Source organism: Humulus lupulus, chromosome 2, assembly GCF_963169125.1.
Source record: "Humulus lupulus chromosome 2, drHumLupu1.1, whole genome shotgun sequence".
NCBI lineage: Eukaryota > Viridiplantae > Streptophyta > Magnoliopsida > Rosales > Cannabaceae > Humulus > Humulus lupulus.
Window position 1 is genome coordinate 96,937,440 of NC_084794.1, and position 17,133 is coordinate 96,954,572.

The following is a 17,133-nucleotide window of genomic DNA, read 5'->3' on the forward strand; positions in this document are numbered from 1 at the left end:
AGATTGAATTGACCTATGGTCAACTATATGATATGACTAGAATAGATAATAACGGTATGTTTACTTATCTTATCAACTGTCAATATCGGTCCTGTCCGATGTAACAAATACATCCGATCTTATCTACTTTGCTAATGTTTTGGAAAGAACATAACACTGTAATGTGTAAGTAGATCATATCGTAGATTGGCAAGTCAGTGTAAATCCGGTGCACTGACTAATCTTAGGACTAACTTATTTTTGAACATATAATCATATTTATATTCCACTGTGATTACGTCACTATAAATAAGATTAGCTATATGCTCGGGATTTAATAGAAGTTTATATTAAACAAATAATCATGAAAATAAAACATGTGAGCAAAGTGATTGACCAAGTCAAAAAATGATTTCTATTCTTTTATTGATAATAAAATGAGATTACAAAGAATTTGGGTTTTAATTAGGGCATAAAACCCCAACAAAAACTACTTAAGGAATCGTGACCCTTAAGCTACCCTGAACAAAACCTAAAACACTTTCGGCTTCTACATCCAAACAGGTATTCTAGTCGATTACCAATAGCATTTTCTTTGTAAAACCCATAAAATTTGCCCATTTTTATGAATACCTTATTTCTAAACAAGCCTAGTATCGTTCATTTAACCTAAATCGAACGTTATTTCCTATTTACACTCAAACGTAGCCTAAACGATGTTGAGTAAAGAACATTTTTCGAAGTAAAAAGTGTTGGGAATAGTGCCCTTAAAACAATTGTAGTTGAAAAATATTTTAAATGAAATAAATAATTGAATTGAATTATTATATATATAGAATGTGTCTGATATTATATGATAATATTAAGTAAATATCAGAAAATTCAAATGTTTATCTTTGTGGTCTTAATCTCATATAGTTGTGAGATGATCAAGATTAAGATAATAAACTTGAAACAGTCCGCAATGAAATAAAGTTATGGAATCTTCAAATTAATTATTGCTAGTACGATCCACAAGTATTATGAATACATGTGACCTAGATCCAGGTTACTAGTGTAGTAGGACACTTTAGTGGAGGTACTTTATATATAGTGATATATAGAATTGGAGCATATGTGATTTTTTAATACTTTAAACACCGTTTCGTAGTATTAATCAAACAAATCAAATGATGATCATAAACAATATTATCTTAATCCTGAGGTTGCTATGAACTCCTATATATGTCATATGATCCTTTGATTCATGTGTTAAGGTTTGTCAGAATGATCAGGCTAAGAACAATTGTTTTGGGGACTATGTATATGGCTGGGGATGTAGTTAAATCGATATGGAATTTATACCTTCTTATAGATTGAATAATGGTTCCCTATTGGGTTGGCTTTTGGAACTGAAAAGGTTATGAGCCCTCATGTCGCAAACTTGGTGTGACACAACTTTCACTAGTAAAGTCAATGGTACTCTAGGAACAAGATATAGCTAAAATGGTAAAACGATAATTTTATTCCCTTTTAATTATGAACTATTAATAGAGGATTAAAGTTATATGTAATGATTATATCAATGTACACTTTATTCTTAAATAAAGTACTAAGTAAATATATGTCTATAATTATTAAGAGTTTAATCTCATATTTATAGTGGAGTAATCACGAGATTAATAAATATGATTATTTAATCAAAGAGTTTTGATTAATAATGTAATATTTATTGGAGCTTGATATTATAGGTCCATAGGTCCCCACGGTGGCTCTATCAACACCATATCAAGGTAAGAATTGATACAAGGGTATAACTGTAATTTGAGAATTTGAGAAGAATTTTATTCTTCGGGTCAAGTATGCAATTATATGATAATTGAGGTTGAATAATTAATTTGGAATTAATTATTAATTTTTGAATGTATATTTATCAATTTAAATATATAAATTAATTATTTTATTTGAGTGGAAGAAAATAAAATTGGTAAGTCAAAAATAATTTTTGATTCATTTAATTTTAAAAGATGATGATAATGATGATCATCAATTTGAATTTTGAATTTAAGATTTAAATTTTGAAATATGGTTGTCATATTTTCCTTAAAAAGATTAACACCTTATTTTGTGGGAGACTGATTTTAATTAAATAATTAAATAAAAAAATGCAAAATCTATGAAAAGGAAATAGTGGGTCACGCATGACACAGTCCAGAGACTGTGCCATTCGTGTGCCACATATACTGATATTGTATCAGTGATATCGCCCAATAAACTCCTAAGCGGTCGCAGTAGTAATCAGGCTATGTCGTATCCATAGAGAGGTAAAATACAAAAAAGAAAGATTAGTAAATTAGAAATAATAAACTTTGAAATAATTTAGCTTTGAAAAATAATATATTTTTTTAAACACTAAATAAACAAAATTGAGGAATTTAGAATCAGAAAGAAAATATGGAAGACATAAGTTTCATTCATGCAAACATATATATATTTTAATAAAATTGATTCATTTTACTCAATTATAATTCTACATCATTAATTATAGTTGGAAAATATATATAATAAAGCTCACCTTAAAATATGTTCTTAATTAAATTATACTAACTTCTAATTTTAAAAACCTATCATATTATATACCTTAGAGCGACAAAATACCAATGGCAGAATGCAGTAAAAAGCATATAATATAACAAATATCCTAAATTAAATCAAGAGCCTAAATTAATTAAGAAGAGCATGACTAGACTTATGTAAAAACACTAATAAATTTAGAATAAAAATTAAAAGAAAATAAATTTAATTGTAACAAAGATATAGAAATGAAGAACACAATAATGAATCAATTTATTAAAAATATAACGTGAAACATGAACTTCACTCTAGCATTTCCACAAGAGAATTTAGCCTAAAATAGGCATTGTTTTCACTCAAAGTAATGTAAAAGATGTGAATGCCAAAAATTGACTAGAGCCATAGTCAATAGTTACCCTTGTAAATGTATGAATTCTTCCCTTGTGAATTCCACTCAAGAGAACCTATACATTACGAGGCACCCTAGAAACTATGAGGCGCATGTCAGTAGGACAAAGGGGGCAAGAGCCTCACTGGGCTGCTTACCACATGAACAAAGAGGCAAGGGCGTCATGTGGCATAAGAGGAGTTGTGCTAAGGGAGTCACCCTCGCCATGCGAGGGTCCCCAACCGCTGACCAACACGGACACCACCCTCGCTATGCGAGGGTTGTGAGGGTTCAGCCTTGTTGCCTCAAGCGTGCCCCGTGCCTTGCGAGCCTCGCCTGCACATAGGAGGAGAGGGCCAGCCTCGCTATGCGAGGGTGTGGCCTTGTTGCGCCGCACACGTCTCAAGCCTCGTCTACACCCGAGGGAAGAGGGCCAGCCTCGCTATGCGAGACACCCTCGCTATGCGAGGGTGTGGCCTCGTTGCGCCGCCCATGTCTCGAGCCTCGCCTCCATGTGACCTGCGTAGGTCAGCCTCGACCCCTAGCACCTTGGCTTCTCATGATACACATAGGTTGAAGCCTCCTTGGCCTAGGCACAAGGAACACTTGGGGACACCTAAGGGGGGCGTCAAACGAACATTAGGCATCGACAGGGATTGATGAGGACGGTTGGGTACAGGTCACGTGTACTGACACGAGATGTACGGTTGTGAAGGGAACAGAGGCGTGGCCCTGTCATCTACGTTCGAGGAGTAGTGGTAGTATGGACTTGTACGAAGAGTAGTGGCGCCACTTGAAAACCCCCGGCCATACACCAGAGCCGACAGTACTATGTCTTGAGCCACGAATCTGACATTGTCAGGGCAGACACCACTACGCCCTGAGCCCCTGCACTATCAGTGTACCCGCATACGTCCCTGTCTCCTGGGACTTGTTTGAAACAAGGGCCAATAGAGCCCACCTATAAATAGGCCTCAACCCCTCAGGTTAAGGGGTTGGAAAACTGAGTGTATGAGGAGACGTAAAAGAAATACATGATCTTTGTTCCATTGTTGCTCTGGTTTTTTCTATTGATTGAAGTTCTTTCCTCCTGATTCTAAGCTACCCTTAGTATAAAAATCTTAGTTTCTAACCTTTAATCGTTGACGAGATTTCACCGTCAACAAAAGAAATGAAAGAAAAATAAGAACAAAATATGTTTTTCTCTCTCACTATACTCTCCACACTTAATTCCACAATCTGATGATTTTTTCTCCATTTGGCTCTCTATTTATAGTGGAAATAGGACCCAAAAATGTGTAAAATCGTGTACAAAATAGTGGGAAAGTGGCATAAAAACTGATGGAAGTGGGGCAAGTGGTGTTGAGCCGTGGGAGACATCTGGGCCACATGGCAAAAGCTTATTGGCTCAGCAGGCGGCATGTCAGGCGCATGGGAGACAGCTGCCAGGCGAGTGGGACAGGTGGCGGGCTCAGGTTGGCTCAGCAGGTGGCGCGTCAGGCGTGGCAGGTGCGTGTTAGGCGGCAAGTGTGGCAGGCACATGGAAACGTGGCGGCTGCTGGCTTGGCTTGGCTCGGCTCGGCTGGACAAATGGCCTTCTGCCACGTGGCAGCGTGGCAGCTGCTGAAAGCTTAGGCTGGGCTCGGTTTTGGGCCTAAGTTACCTTCAAAAATACCACTTTATCATCATTTTTTTTTAATTTCTTTCTTTCTTCTTTCTTTTTGTTTGTGTCAAAAATACATTTTATTTTCTAAAAATTAAACACAAATTAAATCAAAATTAAAATTTTCAAATATAAAATATATTACAATAAATCCATGAAAATATTAATTCAAACTTAATTAATTTTAATCTTTAAAACTAATAAAATGATATTTTTGAGCACTAATCAATCAATGTAGTTTTTATTTTATTTATTTAATTATTTAATAATTTGGAAATAGTTTTTTCAAATTTGGTAAGTTAGATATTTACCTAAATCAAATCATATCATCATTATGATATTTTATTATAATACTATTATTATTAGGAATAATAAGGTAATATAGAATAAATGGAAGATATACACACAACAATATAGATACAATTTAGAATAGTTCTCAGAGATTTTGTCAGACAAAACTCTTTCTTCTTCTTCTTCTTTATTCTAGCTATTCTCAGACCATAATCCAAGTTCTCATGTGTTGAGAAATACTTGTGATTCCTAAAATACAAACTCATGTTCTCTATGTACCCACACACATCTTGAGGTGTAGAGAACACTCCAGAAGATCGTGGTTTGAGTGCTCAATGCTTTGGATAGGAAGATCGATAAAAAAAATATTATGAAAAGACTCAAGGACACGTGATAGACTTCAAGAGGTAATTGTTTATGTGTTCTTGAATTTTTGTGTTTATATGTTGTATATAAATATATTGTATATATATATATGTTGCATGATTAATAATATAGTATGATAAAGTTTCTGGATTGTTTTTTTGATCATATAAACTGTTTATATGATTAATGAATTTTTATTATTATTGTTGTTCTTATAAAATGGACCCACTATGCTCATTTTGTTGCGTGCTCTGAATGCTTTTCTAAAAAAAATCTCACTGGAAAATAAAGAATTGAAAGATTCAAACAAAGTGAGGAAATACTTACAGATTATATATTCGTTCAAAGAAGATGTCGGTATGTCCACGGGAACCTCCTTGAAAGCTTCTAAAAGTCTAAAAGGCGATGAAGGTTTTTGGGGAGAGTTTGAGAGAAAAAGGGAAATTTTATTTTTTAAAGGAAACTTTTTGAATGCAAAGATGGTAAGAGTTCATGTATGATCATCCTATTTATACGTAAACTATGGGAATTAATTTGGGCCATCCGATTGGGTTAGCTTGAGATCCAAATGCCAAGATTAAATGAACCAAACAGGGGAAAAAAGTTGACAGGACAGTTGTCACAATCCTCGAAACCCGAATGGCCGCTAATCATAGAAAGCTATGTGTCCGGTACTTGAGTAGTAGGCACACACGATTTTACATGGCAGAAGCCTAAAAGCCCCTACTGTGCATGTCAGAAAGTGGTGACATCAAGCGTGAGCAAGAGCTTGGGGGAAAAATGTTGTACCTTAAAAATTAGCACGAGTTTAATCACTCAGCTCAGGGTACAGTTGGCAGATGGATATGTAAAAAAGCAGCTAAGTAGAACATTTGGTTAACAATGATGTTCACAGCTCGAGTTGGGACCTGGCAGATCGACATTCAGGTTATTGTCAGGTCGCCTCCTAGGATAACAATCTAGTTCGAGACCAATATGTTGGTATTAAATGATCAAATCAAAGGAACGCAGCGGGATATATGGACCATTTTTAATAAATATTAATACCAGCCAGGATCATACACATATATAAATATTAAATCACATACAAATAGATCAGAGATTACCTCTTGTAGCCTATCAAGTGTCCTTGAGTCTTTTTGTATAAATCAACGATCTTCCTATCCAGTGTTCTCAGATCTCACACCCTAATCTTCCAAACCTATCATCAAACACCCAAGGATGTGTGTGGGTGTTAGAAAAAACTTATACAGGATCTTTATTTATTTTCATGTATATCTAATATTAAACAAATTAATACGAGATAGCCTAAAACATGTTTCTAAAATTGAATTCAAAGAGAAACAAAAATAGAATACTTACAGTATACGCAGCGGAATTAAGAGTCCTTCCTTCAGTTTCTCTAACTCTTGTATCCTTTCTGTCGCAGAGTATTATCAAGAAACTGAACCGATCTTCTATTTTCTTCACGATCTTCCAATGTATCCTTAGAACCACCTAGACTGGTGTGGGCAATTCTCAACACATGAGATAGATGTAGAGAGAAGAAGAGAAAATAAGAAAGTGGCTTAGAAAAGGACTTGTGTTTAGAGAGAATATAAAACTATCAGAAAATCTGACTTATCAAAAACCCTTATTTTGACTTCTCTATAAGCACTCCTTTTATAGACTCAATTAGGCCATTTAATTTAATTAAAAAATCAATAAAATAACAGCCATTTTGAAGCCCTAGGTCGAAATTATCATGGGCTATAGGCCCGTGAAATTTCCCATTTGATTATAAGCCCATTGGACTTAAAATCAAGGCCTGTATTATTTTCTATTGATTTAATTAATTAAATAATTATTTAAATCCTTTATCAAATTAATTATTTATAATTTGAACCTTGATTTAAATTTATTTATTAATTTAGATACTAATTTATCTTAATTAATAAATCTGACATAATTTCTCTTTTCTTCTCAAAATTACACAACTCTGTGAAACTATCCAAAATTGACCTGATCAACTTTGATAATTCTAATTGATGATTAAATCAATTAATTGAGACTATGTAGATGATTTTATCCAAGGTACAATGGGGACCATGGGCCTATGAAATCAAGCTCCAATAAGTTATCATAAATCTAACAAATAAATTTACTAACTTATTAATTCCTCGTGACTCCACTATAGACTTGGAATTGCACTCTTGAATTCATAGAACGCTCTATAACAAATATAGATACGCTATTAATTATCCATTGTTACAACCATAATTGTCACTCAATCCTCTATAGACGGTCTACAATGAGATAGGACTAAAATACCGTTTTACCCCTCATTGTATTTTATCCTTAAAACACTTAGTTCCTTGTAAATGATATTTCAGTAAACTAATTTAATTACTGAAATGAGATCTCTATCATTTAACACCTTGAACCAAACTAAAAGGAAACCATCGTTTCACTTCTTCATCAGAAGCTATAGATGTTCATATCTATGATTAACACTCCCACTCAATTATACTACCGAGTTCCCAAGATGTAAGTATGGGCTAGTCCGTAGGGTAAGCTGGTAACGAACAAGTCAAAGAACTCAAATAATACAATCAATTAGAATACGAACCACTCAGAATTGAGATTGAATTGACCTATGGTCAACTATATGATATGACTAGAATAGATAATAACGGTATGTTTACTTATCTTATCAACTGTCAATATCGATCCTGTCCGATGTAACAAATACATCCGATCTTATCTACTTTGCTAATGTTCTGGAAAGAACATAACACTGTAATGTGTAAGTAGATCATATCGTAGATTGGCAAGTCAGTGTAAATCCGGTGCACTGACTAATCTTAGGACTAACTTATTTTTGAACATATAATCATATTTATATTCCACTGTGATTACGTCACTATAAATAAGATTAGCTATATGCTCGGGATTTAATAGAAGTTTATATTAAATAAATAATCATGAAAATAAAACATGTGAGCAAAGTGATTGACCAAGTCAAAAAATGATTTCTATTCTTTTATTGATAATAAAATGAGATTACAAAGAATTTGGGTTTTAATTAGGGCATAAAACCCCAACAGTGGGCATGTAGGATTCAAAATGTTGATTTATGTGACTTCTTAGATGTACTCATTACATAAGATCTAGAGAGTTTTGGCCGATAGAAGGTTTAGAATAGTTTCAGGTTTAGAGAAAACTATCGCTTTAGAGAGAGTCTAATTATCCATCATCTTCTGAATATCACGTATATAAGATTCATAAAGATATAATTTTTATTTAATTAAAATATAATTTAAATTAAAAATGATTAGATATTTTAATTTAATTATTTATTTAGATCATATTTAAAAATAATAATTAAATAACCGATTAAACAAATTTATTTGAAATTCAAAATTCAAATCCCAGGAATAAAATCCTTGATGATAGGGGCCACACACTTTTACTGTACAGTGTGTCACCCAGCCCTATTAGGGTTGCCCTAATTTTCTCATTTGTTTTTAATCAACTTTTAAGACAAGATATTTATTCCAACATAAATATCAGTTAATTCAAAATTAACTTTATCTTAAAATATCAGTTTTAAATTAAATAAATAAATATTATATTATAAATAAGATATCTATTATTTTCTCTCTTTATATTAATCCAAACAAGATTAATATTAATTTTAACCTATAGTTTTTCAAATTAAAAACTATATAATTAAATAATTAATTAATTCACAATTAATCAATTACCCATAATTATCAAATAATTATTTCCTTGCCCTGGAAAATTAATTCATTTGCAATTTAGTCATTTCTCTTAACATATTTATTTTGACATCCTTATCCTTGACAGTGTAGGACAGAGGTGATCTGGGATCATGAACCTATAATACGAAGCTCCAATAAACCAGATTATTAATTAAACTCTTCAATCTAATAATCTTATTTATTAAGTCCATGATTACTCCACTATAAATATGGAATTGCACTCAAAGTATTTATAGAATTATATTTACAGAGTTTTCTCTAGTAGTCCATTGACATAATCAATATATGTAGTTCTGTCCTTCATTATTGGTTCGTTAATTAGAGCTGGTCAAAATTACCGTTTTACCCTTCTAATTACTTCTTGATCCTTAAGTACCATTAATTCACTAGCAAATAATTAATATATAATCTAATTATAGATTTGAGATCAATAATTATTCAGTTCCAAAATCAACCTTTAAGGGAACAAATATTCAATCCATTACGAAAGCATGGATTCCAATATTGTAATTCATATTCCCAGCCATCCATGATATTGAATCTCCAAAACAAAAGACATTGGCCTCATTATTCTAAGAGATCTTAACGAGTGAATCAAAAGATCCAATAACATAAACAGGAGTTCATGAATACTCAAGATTTAGACTAATCTACAAATGATCATCTATTATGACAAGAATTAAATCTTTACGTCAAACGACAAGTTTATAAATGGCAGGTTAATTATCATCGGTCCTATCATATACAATCCATATTATATACAGCACCTTTACTAAGATATCTATCCACATCAGTAATTCGAATATAGATTACTTGCATCTCGTATGCTTAGCAAACCATACTAGTAACCATTCATTAAAGATTCCTTACTTTAATATGTTATTAACTATTTTATTCATTATATACGATCTTAATTCTCTCGTACTAATAGAAGATCATATTCTCATGAATTAATAGAGAATTTTCTTGATATTATATTATTAATTCAAACAATAATTATAACAATCAAATATAATAAAATTGTACTTTTATTCAAAACCAATAAAATGTCTTTACATGCTTTCAGGGCATTAATCCTAACACGATTGTGGTAAGATCTTCTTTTGGGCGCTTTGAGGGTACTACGAACTAAGGTTCAAATAATCTTTGAACACCGGCTCGATGAAGACATGTAGCTCGTGGCAACCTGATCAGAACGCATACTAAAGGATCCCAAGAGACTTGGAGGCTCTTTATACGCTCATTAATGCCCGTGATGTATTGTTTATTTATCATTTATTATCCGAGATAGTAGGTATATATTCTATTCTGTTATCAAATCATATCCCAATGTAAATTAGAATAATCTGTATTAAATGTATACCATATTTATTCACGCAGTTACCCGAACCTGTCCTTGAAATTCCCCTATAAATATCAGGGATAATGGACAGGGAAGGGGCTGCCTTTTGTATTACAAAACCTCTGCAGAAATTGTGAGAGAAAAGACATATTATTGTCTCGTGGACTAGGTGAATTTTAATTACTGAACCACGTAAAAGCTGTGTGTGTACAAAGGGCCCTTATTATTTCATTATAGTTTACAATTAAGCACTAATATCCGTATTAGATTTCTTAATCTACTGTTGGCGAAAAACCGCGTCAACATCACCCTATTCCTTCTTTGTATTTTTTTTTTTTTGTTTGGATTTTTGACTTTAGAACATACCCAAACAAGTTTTTATTTGGGATGTTGAAGCACAACCTAACCTCCATGCTGTATTCGGTGCTTCAAACTCTCATCCAGATTTGGTTTGTTACACTAGAAGCTTTTTCTTCTAATTTTTTCCTATTTCAACTTTGTTAATACATTTATTCTTTTAAATACTATTATTTGCTATATTCTGGATTATTCATTTAGTGAGCAAAATTTGTATAGAAGATAATGTTGCATAATGTCATGGGTGTTCATATAAATTGTGTGTGATTCATGAGTGTGCCATACGAACTGGTTTTAGAAATTTCTTATGTATACTAGCTTTAAGCAACTTAAATTTTGGAGTCTGAAATGAAGCAACTGAATTTTCATATGTTCTGTCCAGTCTTGAAAAATATTATGAGGATAGTAGATTCCAGTTAAGTAGTAAAAAGGGAAGAAATTGATGTTATTGGTTGGAGTTATGGCCTATTGAAATCAGTCTCAAGAAGCTTTAGAAATTCAACCATTTGATTAATGAAATATTTAAGTTATTTGAGTGCTTAAGGTCTCGGCAACGGTTAGTGATTTTTTATTTATACTCAATATCTCTTTTTAAATGTGTCGATGTCGAAAGTATTGGATTAGTTTCTCATGAATTATCTTTTAAGAAATGTAAGCTTTTCGCGTTCCTTGTTGGTTATATAGTTTTATTGATTCATTTTTATTTTCCCTTATTATAGATTCTAATGGACATCGAGATATGCTGAATTTTCCCTTGCAATGTGTCCAACTGAGCCATATGTTCTCTATGGAGTTTAGCTGTCTATCCTTTTCTTTCTTACATTTTTTTGTTTATAAAATTGATTTGTCCCATGTATACATGATATGGTGTACTATATTTGCCATTAGCTTTACATGTGCAGTTTCTAAAGTATAATTTGTTAGGGTGTTGCTTTTCCTCTCCCCGCCATTTAAGGAGTTTTTTTTTTAAACAATTTATGCCCAAAAGTTGAATTTTAGGCCTTATTTAAATTTTATGCTCTAAAGTTAGATTCTAAAGTGTAATAATCTGATTTAGTCTTCCCCTAAAAATAATCATGGTTGTAGGTAAAGACAAGTTTGTTGTGTTGTGGAGTATTCAAGACCATATATCAACTGCAGCCACAAGATCTGGTGGATCAATTATTAAAAACACCAAGCCTGGGGAAGGTAGTGAAAAAGCTGTTGATGGTCTCATTGTTGCACCACGAGGAATATACTATGGCCATGAGGATACTGTTGAAGGTGTGACTTTCTGTCCATCTAGGTATCTTGAAAGTGGTTTTTAAATTGGTGCATGAATTTCATTTTTATGTCTAATTTTTGCTTTATAATGCTGGTCTGCTTACCTACTGCCAAGATCCATTTCACAACTGCATTCTATTATGGCTGTAGTTGCTATGTTTTCTTACCAAATTTTTAGTAATAGTGGCTTCACGTAGACTAGTTTTTTCTTGGTTATGATTTGACTTTATATTTATGAAATATACTCTCTTATTTCTGAAGCTCACAGGAGTTTTGTAGTGTTGGTGATGAGTCTTGCCTTATATTATGGGATGCGCGAACTGGCTCTAGTCCTGCTGTGAAGGTTGGCCTCATGTTTATTTTCTGTTCTCATTTATTAGTTTGTATGCTCCCCAGTTTACGCATAATACAAAAAATAGGTAGCTTTGAATGTATCATAGAATCAGACCAAATGTGAGTTTGTTGTGTGTATCTTTGTTTGTCCACTGAATAAGAGTTACACTGAGTTATGTCTTATTTTTCTGATTATTAATGTGTAAATTAGGCATGATTTAATCTGCTTATAATTTGTTACCATAACAACCCTATGAACGTGCCACAAAAATACCTAAGAATTGGGGTAACCAAGCTGGGCGGCAGACACTTCAATGAAAGAGCTCCTTTTGAGTCTTCCTTGATGCTACATTTTCATTTTTCTTTTCCACTGATTATGTAAAATTTGGTGATGCTTGGCTTTTGAGTTTTCTCTAATTATATGTGCATGTTGTTTCTGAGTGGTAGGTTGAGAAAGCACATGATGTTGATCTCTACTGTGTTGATTGGAGTCCCCATGATGATAATATTATTCTGACAGTGTATTTTTCAAGTGTCACATTTCTCAGCATTCTGGTGTTTTTATAACCTTGAGTTTGATTGTGCTCTCAATGTTTTTCTCTAATGTTATATATGGTATAATATCTCTACAGATCGGATAATAATTCCTTACGCATGTTTGATCGACCGAATCTAACTTCTAGTGGAGTTGGAGCACCTATTCATAAATTTGAGGGTCACAAAGCTATTGTTCTTTGTGTACAGGTAGTAATTATTTTGTTTATTTTTTTCATTCTCATTTCTTACAATTTGCAGGGAGGGCTAATGTTTACCTGTATGTGCTCAACATTTTTAAATTTCAGTGGTCTCGTGATAGATCATATGGTTTTGGAAGTTCTGCATAGTACGGCTCTTAAACATTTGGGATTATGAGAAGGTATGAAATGCATGTGTGATTTCATAGATCATAGATAGAGTCGGAATTTTTTTATTTTACTAATATGGGTATTGTTGAGATAGTTGCTGCAGAAATAAAAAAGGAACGAAATTACCGAATAATAATTTGGGTTGAGTCGCGGACTAGGTCGCTGTCTTTAAGACGTTCGTGGCACTGCCCAGAATTTGTTTTCAAAAATAATAATAAGGTGCACACCACACCAACCAGTCAGCTCAGCTCGGTCGGACGGTGGCGGCGCGCGCGTGTGTGGTGGTCAGGTGAGCCTTTGTGTGACTCCTCCCTCTTCCACAAAAGTGGGTACCCCTTGGGCACAACCCCAATGCTCAAGTCCACTATCTATATACCCTTACAAATGAGTATTATAAAACAATGTGGGACTCTTCCTCTAGGGAGTCATTAAAGCACCTTTTCTATTTTTTTTTAACAATTCACACTTATATAGATAAGTTCCAACAATCCCCCACTTGAATTATTTAAAAAATATTTTTCATCGAGCAGTAACCTAAGAACAATAAGATTTAGCATAAACAAATGTATCTTTCGACTTGAACATTTGCATAGTGAATGCAATTTAGAATATACTAGAGTGACACGTAGTCTTGAACTCTATCTCTAACATTGCACCACGCACAATCTTTCTAGGGTGTAGTCCAAAAGCCCGTGCTTTAATGGCCATGCACGTCTATCCCAGTATGGTGAACGCTCTAGAAATTTGCCCAAAATTTCATAGGAAGCGGCCCCACTTCCACATTCACGTAGGTGAGTCTATCAAGAGTACTCCTGTAGCTCGGTACTCCACTCCACATAGAGTATAGATCTCATTAAGAGTTTCTATTAACTCATCCTTATGTTGCTTCAGGAATTCATGCTTCAAGTTAACTTTAAGTAATAGCATGATCTATCTCATATCACATAATAACTTGTTATTACCCATTGAACCTATTTCTTGGGATCTCCAGTCTATAGGTCAGGATACCATAACGTGTGATTCATCATTCTAAGGGCAATAGTCCCATTCCTTTTGATGTTTTAATGACTTTCTCTCTAGCTAATCCTTTCGTCAAAGGATCAGCTAAATTTTGATCAGTACGTATATGATCCACTCTTACAGCTCCAGTAGAGAGGAACTCTCTAACAGTACTGTGCTTACGTCGTATCTGACGTCTTTTACCATTGTAATAACGGTTCTGAATTTTTGCAATAGCCGCGGTACTATCACAATGGATCAACACAGTTGGTATCGATTTTTCCCATAAAGGGATCTCAGCTAGCAGGCCTCTCAACCATCCTGCTTCTTCACTAGCAGTAGCTAGTGCTATCATTTCTGACTCCATTGTAGATTGAGCTAGAATAGTCTGTTTTTTAGACTTCCATGAAACAGCTCCACCAGCTATGCTAAAAATATAGCCGCTGGTTGCCTTGGAGTCATCTGACAAGGTGTTCCAATCAACATCGCCGTATCCTTCAAGGACAGTGGGAAACTTATGATAATGCAATCCAAGGTTCATAGTTCTCTTAAGGTACCTCATGACCCTTTCTATAGCACGCCAATGCTCAACACTAGGTCTGCTAGTAAACCTGCACAGTAGTCCCACAACATAGGCAATGTCGGGTCTAGTACAATCAGTGGCATACCTAAGACTGCCAATGATACTCGCATACTCTGTTTGTCTTACACCATCACCAGTGTTCTTAAATAGCTTTACACTGGGATCATAGGGTGTACACGCAGGTTTACAGTTAAAGTAATTGTATTTCTTTAAAATCTTCTCAATGTAATGAGATTGATCCAAAGAAATTCCCTTTTCAGACCTAGTGATCTTTATACCAAGGATCACATTTGCTTCTCCTAGATCTTTCATGTTAAAGTTTTCACATAGCACAGATTTCACATCATTTATGACATGCAAGTTCGAACCAAAAATAAGCAAGTCATCCACATATAAACATATGATGGTGCAAATGTCATTCTCAGATTTATAATAAATGCATTTGTCACTTTCATTCACTTTAAAACCATGTGAGATTACTAGATTGTCAAACTTTTCATGCCATTGCTTAGGTGCCTGTTTCAAACCATACAAAGATTTATCTAATTTGCACACTTTATGTTCTTGACCATGGATCACAAATCCCTCAGGTTGGTCCATGTAAATCTCTTCTTCTAATTCATCATTTAAAAAAGTTGTTTTAACATCCATTTGGTGCACAACAAGATCATGTAAAGAAGCTAAAGCAATAAGCACATGAATAGATGTTATTCTTGTGACAGGTGAGTATGTGTCAAAGAAATCTAAATTTTCTCTCTGTCTAAAACCTTTGGCAACAAGACGTGCCTTGTACTTATCAACAGTACCATCAGGTTTCAATTTCTTTTTCAGAATCCATTTACATCCTATTGTCTTACATCGTGGAGGCAAATCAACCAAATGCCAGGTTTTGTTAGACTCAAGAGAGTCCATTTCATCATTAATGGCTTCTTGCCACAAGTCAGCATCTAATGAGGTCAAAGCTTCTTGGAGGTTCGAAGGATCCTCCTCTAAAGTATATGCACAAAAATCAGAACCAACGTCTTTAGAGACTCTAGCTCTTTTACTTCTTCTAGGTCCAGTTTCATTCCCCTCATGATGCTCAATGTCCCTAATCACAGGCATGTTACTAGATGATGAACCCCCACTATTTCTCAATTTAAATGGAAATCTATGTTCATAAAAATCAGCATCATTTGATTCCAAAATAACATGGTCTTTTAAATCAAAAAATCAATATGCTTTACTATTAACAGCATAGCCAAAAACACACATTCATATGCACTACTAGCCAATTTTATCCTTTTAGGATAAGGAATTCTAACATATGCCAAACAACCCCAAGTTTTAAAATAAGAGATGTTTGGTTGTTTATTTTTCAAGATTTCATAAGGAGAAATTTTGATTTTAGATTTTGGAACTCTATTAAGCACATAGCATACAGTCAATAATATTTCTCCCCAACAATAAGATGCAGCACCAGAATTAAGCAAAATAGCAACAATTGATTCAGTAAAAGTTCTATTCTTCCTTTCGGCTTTGCCATTCATTTCAGGTGATTATGGTGCAGTTCTTTCACGTATAATTCCATGTGAGTTATAAAAATCAACAAACATGCTAGAATCATATTCATTGCCTCTATCACTACGAAATCTCTTTATCTTTCTATTAAATTGATTTTCAATTTCAGTCACAAAAGATTTAAACATATCAAGAACATCACTTTTATTTTTCATTAAGTACACATATGTAAAATCAGAACAGTCATCAATAAAAGTGATAAAATAACATTTTCCATTTCTGGTCAACGTTCCATCAAGTTCACAGATATCAGAATGAATTAAATTTAGAAGCTCAGTTTCTCTAGTCACAGATTTATACGGAGCTTTTGTGATCTTAGCTTGGCTACAATAGTCACATTTTTCAAAATCATTTAAAGATAATTTAGGAATTAAGCCTAAACTACTCATATTCTTGATTATGTGGTTGTTAACGTGACAGAGTCTAGCATGCCAAGTATTAAAATTACACAACATATAAGCAGAAGCATTCACTTTATTAACATCAACATTCAATTTAAACATTCCCTCAGTTGCATACCCTTTCCCAACAAATATTCCATTCTTAGTTAAAGTAAACAAATCAACGCCTATAGTCTGTGTAAACCCCGCCTTGTTGAGAAGGTAGCCAGAGACCATATTCTTTATCATCTCTGGAGTGTGCATGACTTCCTTAAGAATCACAGTTCTTCCAGAGGTAAACTTTAATTCCACATCTCCAATACCAGCAACAATCATAGTGTGTGAATCTCCCAGCAACACTTTCTTATCCTCAGTAGCAGCAGTATATGTCTTAAACATATTTCGAT

General features: G+C 33.7%; 1 protein-coding gene across 1 annotated transcript; it reads left to right on the forward strand.

Annotated features, from left to right (window-relative positions):
* Positions 1 to 11,779: 11,779 nt before the first annotated feature.
* Positions 11,780 to 13,183, forward strand: LOC133814551 (WD-40 repeat-containing protein MSI4-like). Its single transcript, XM_062247498.1, has 5 exons — positions 11,780 to 11,988; positions 12,228 to 12,309; positions 12,747 to 12,820; positions 12,932 to 13,043; positions 13,142 to 13,183. The coding sequence occupies exons 1-5, from the start codon at positions 11,780 to 11,782 to the stop codon at positions 13,181 to 13,183; spliced, it is 519 nt and encodes a 172-aa protein (XP_062103482.1).
* The last annotated feature ends 3,950 nt before the right edge of the window (positions 13,184 to 17,133 follow it).

Coding starts and splice junctions, on each gene's coding strand:
- LOC133814551 (XM_062247498.1), top strand. CDS start 11,780: ATGGTTGTAGGTAAAGACAAGTTTGTTGTGTTGTGGAGTATTCAAGAC. Junction 12,310..12,746: donor GCTCTAGTCCTGCTGTGAAG/GTTGGCCTCATG, acceptor TCTGAGTGGTAG/GTTGAGAAAGCACATGATGT. Junction 13,044..13,141: donor CTATTGTTCTTTGTGTACAG/GTAGTAATTATT, acceptor TTTAAATTTCAG/TGGTCTCGTGATAGATCATA.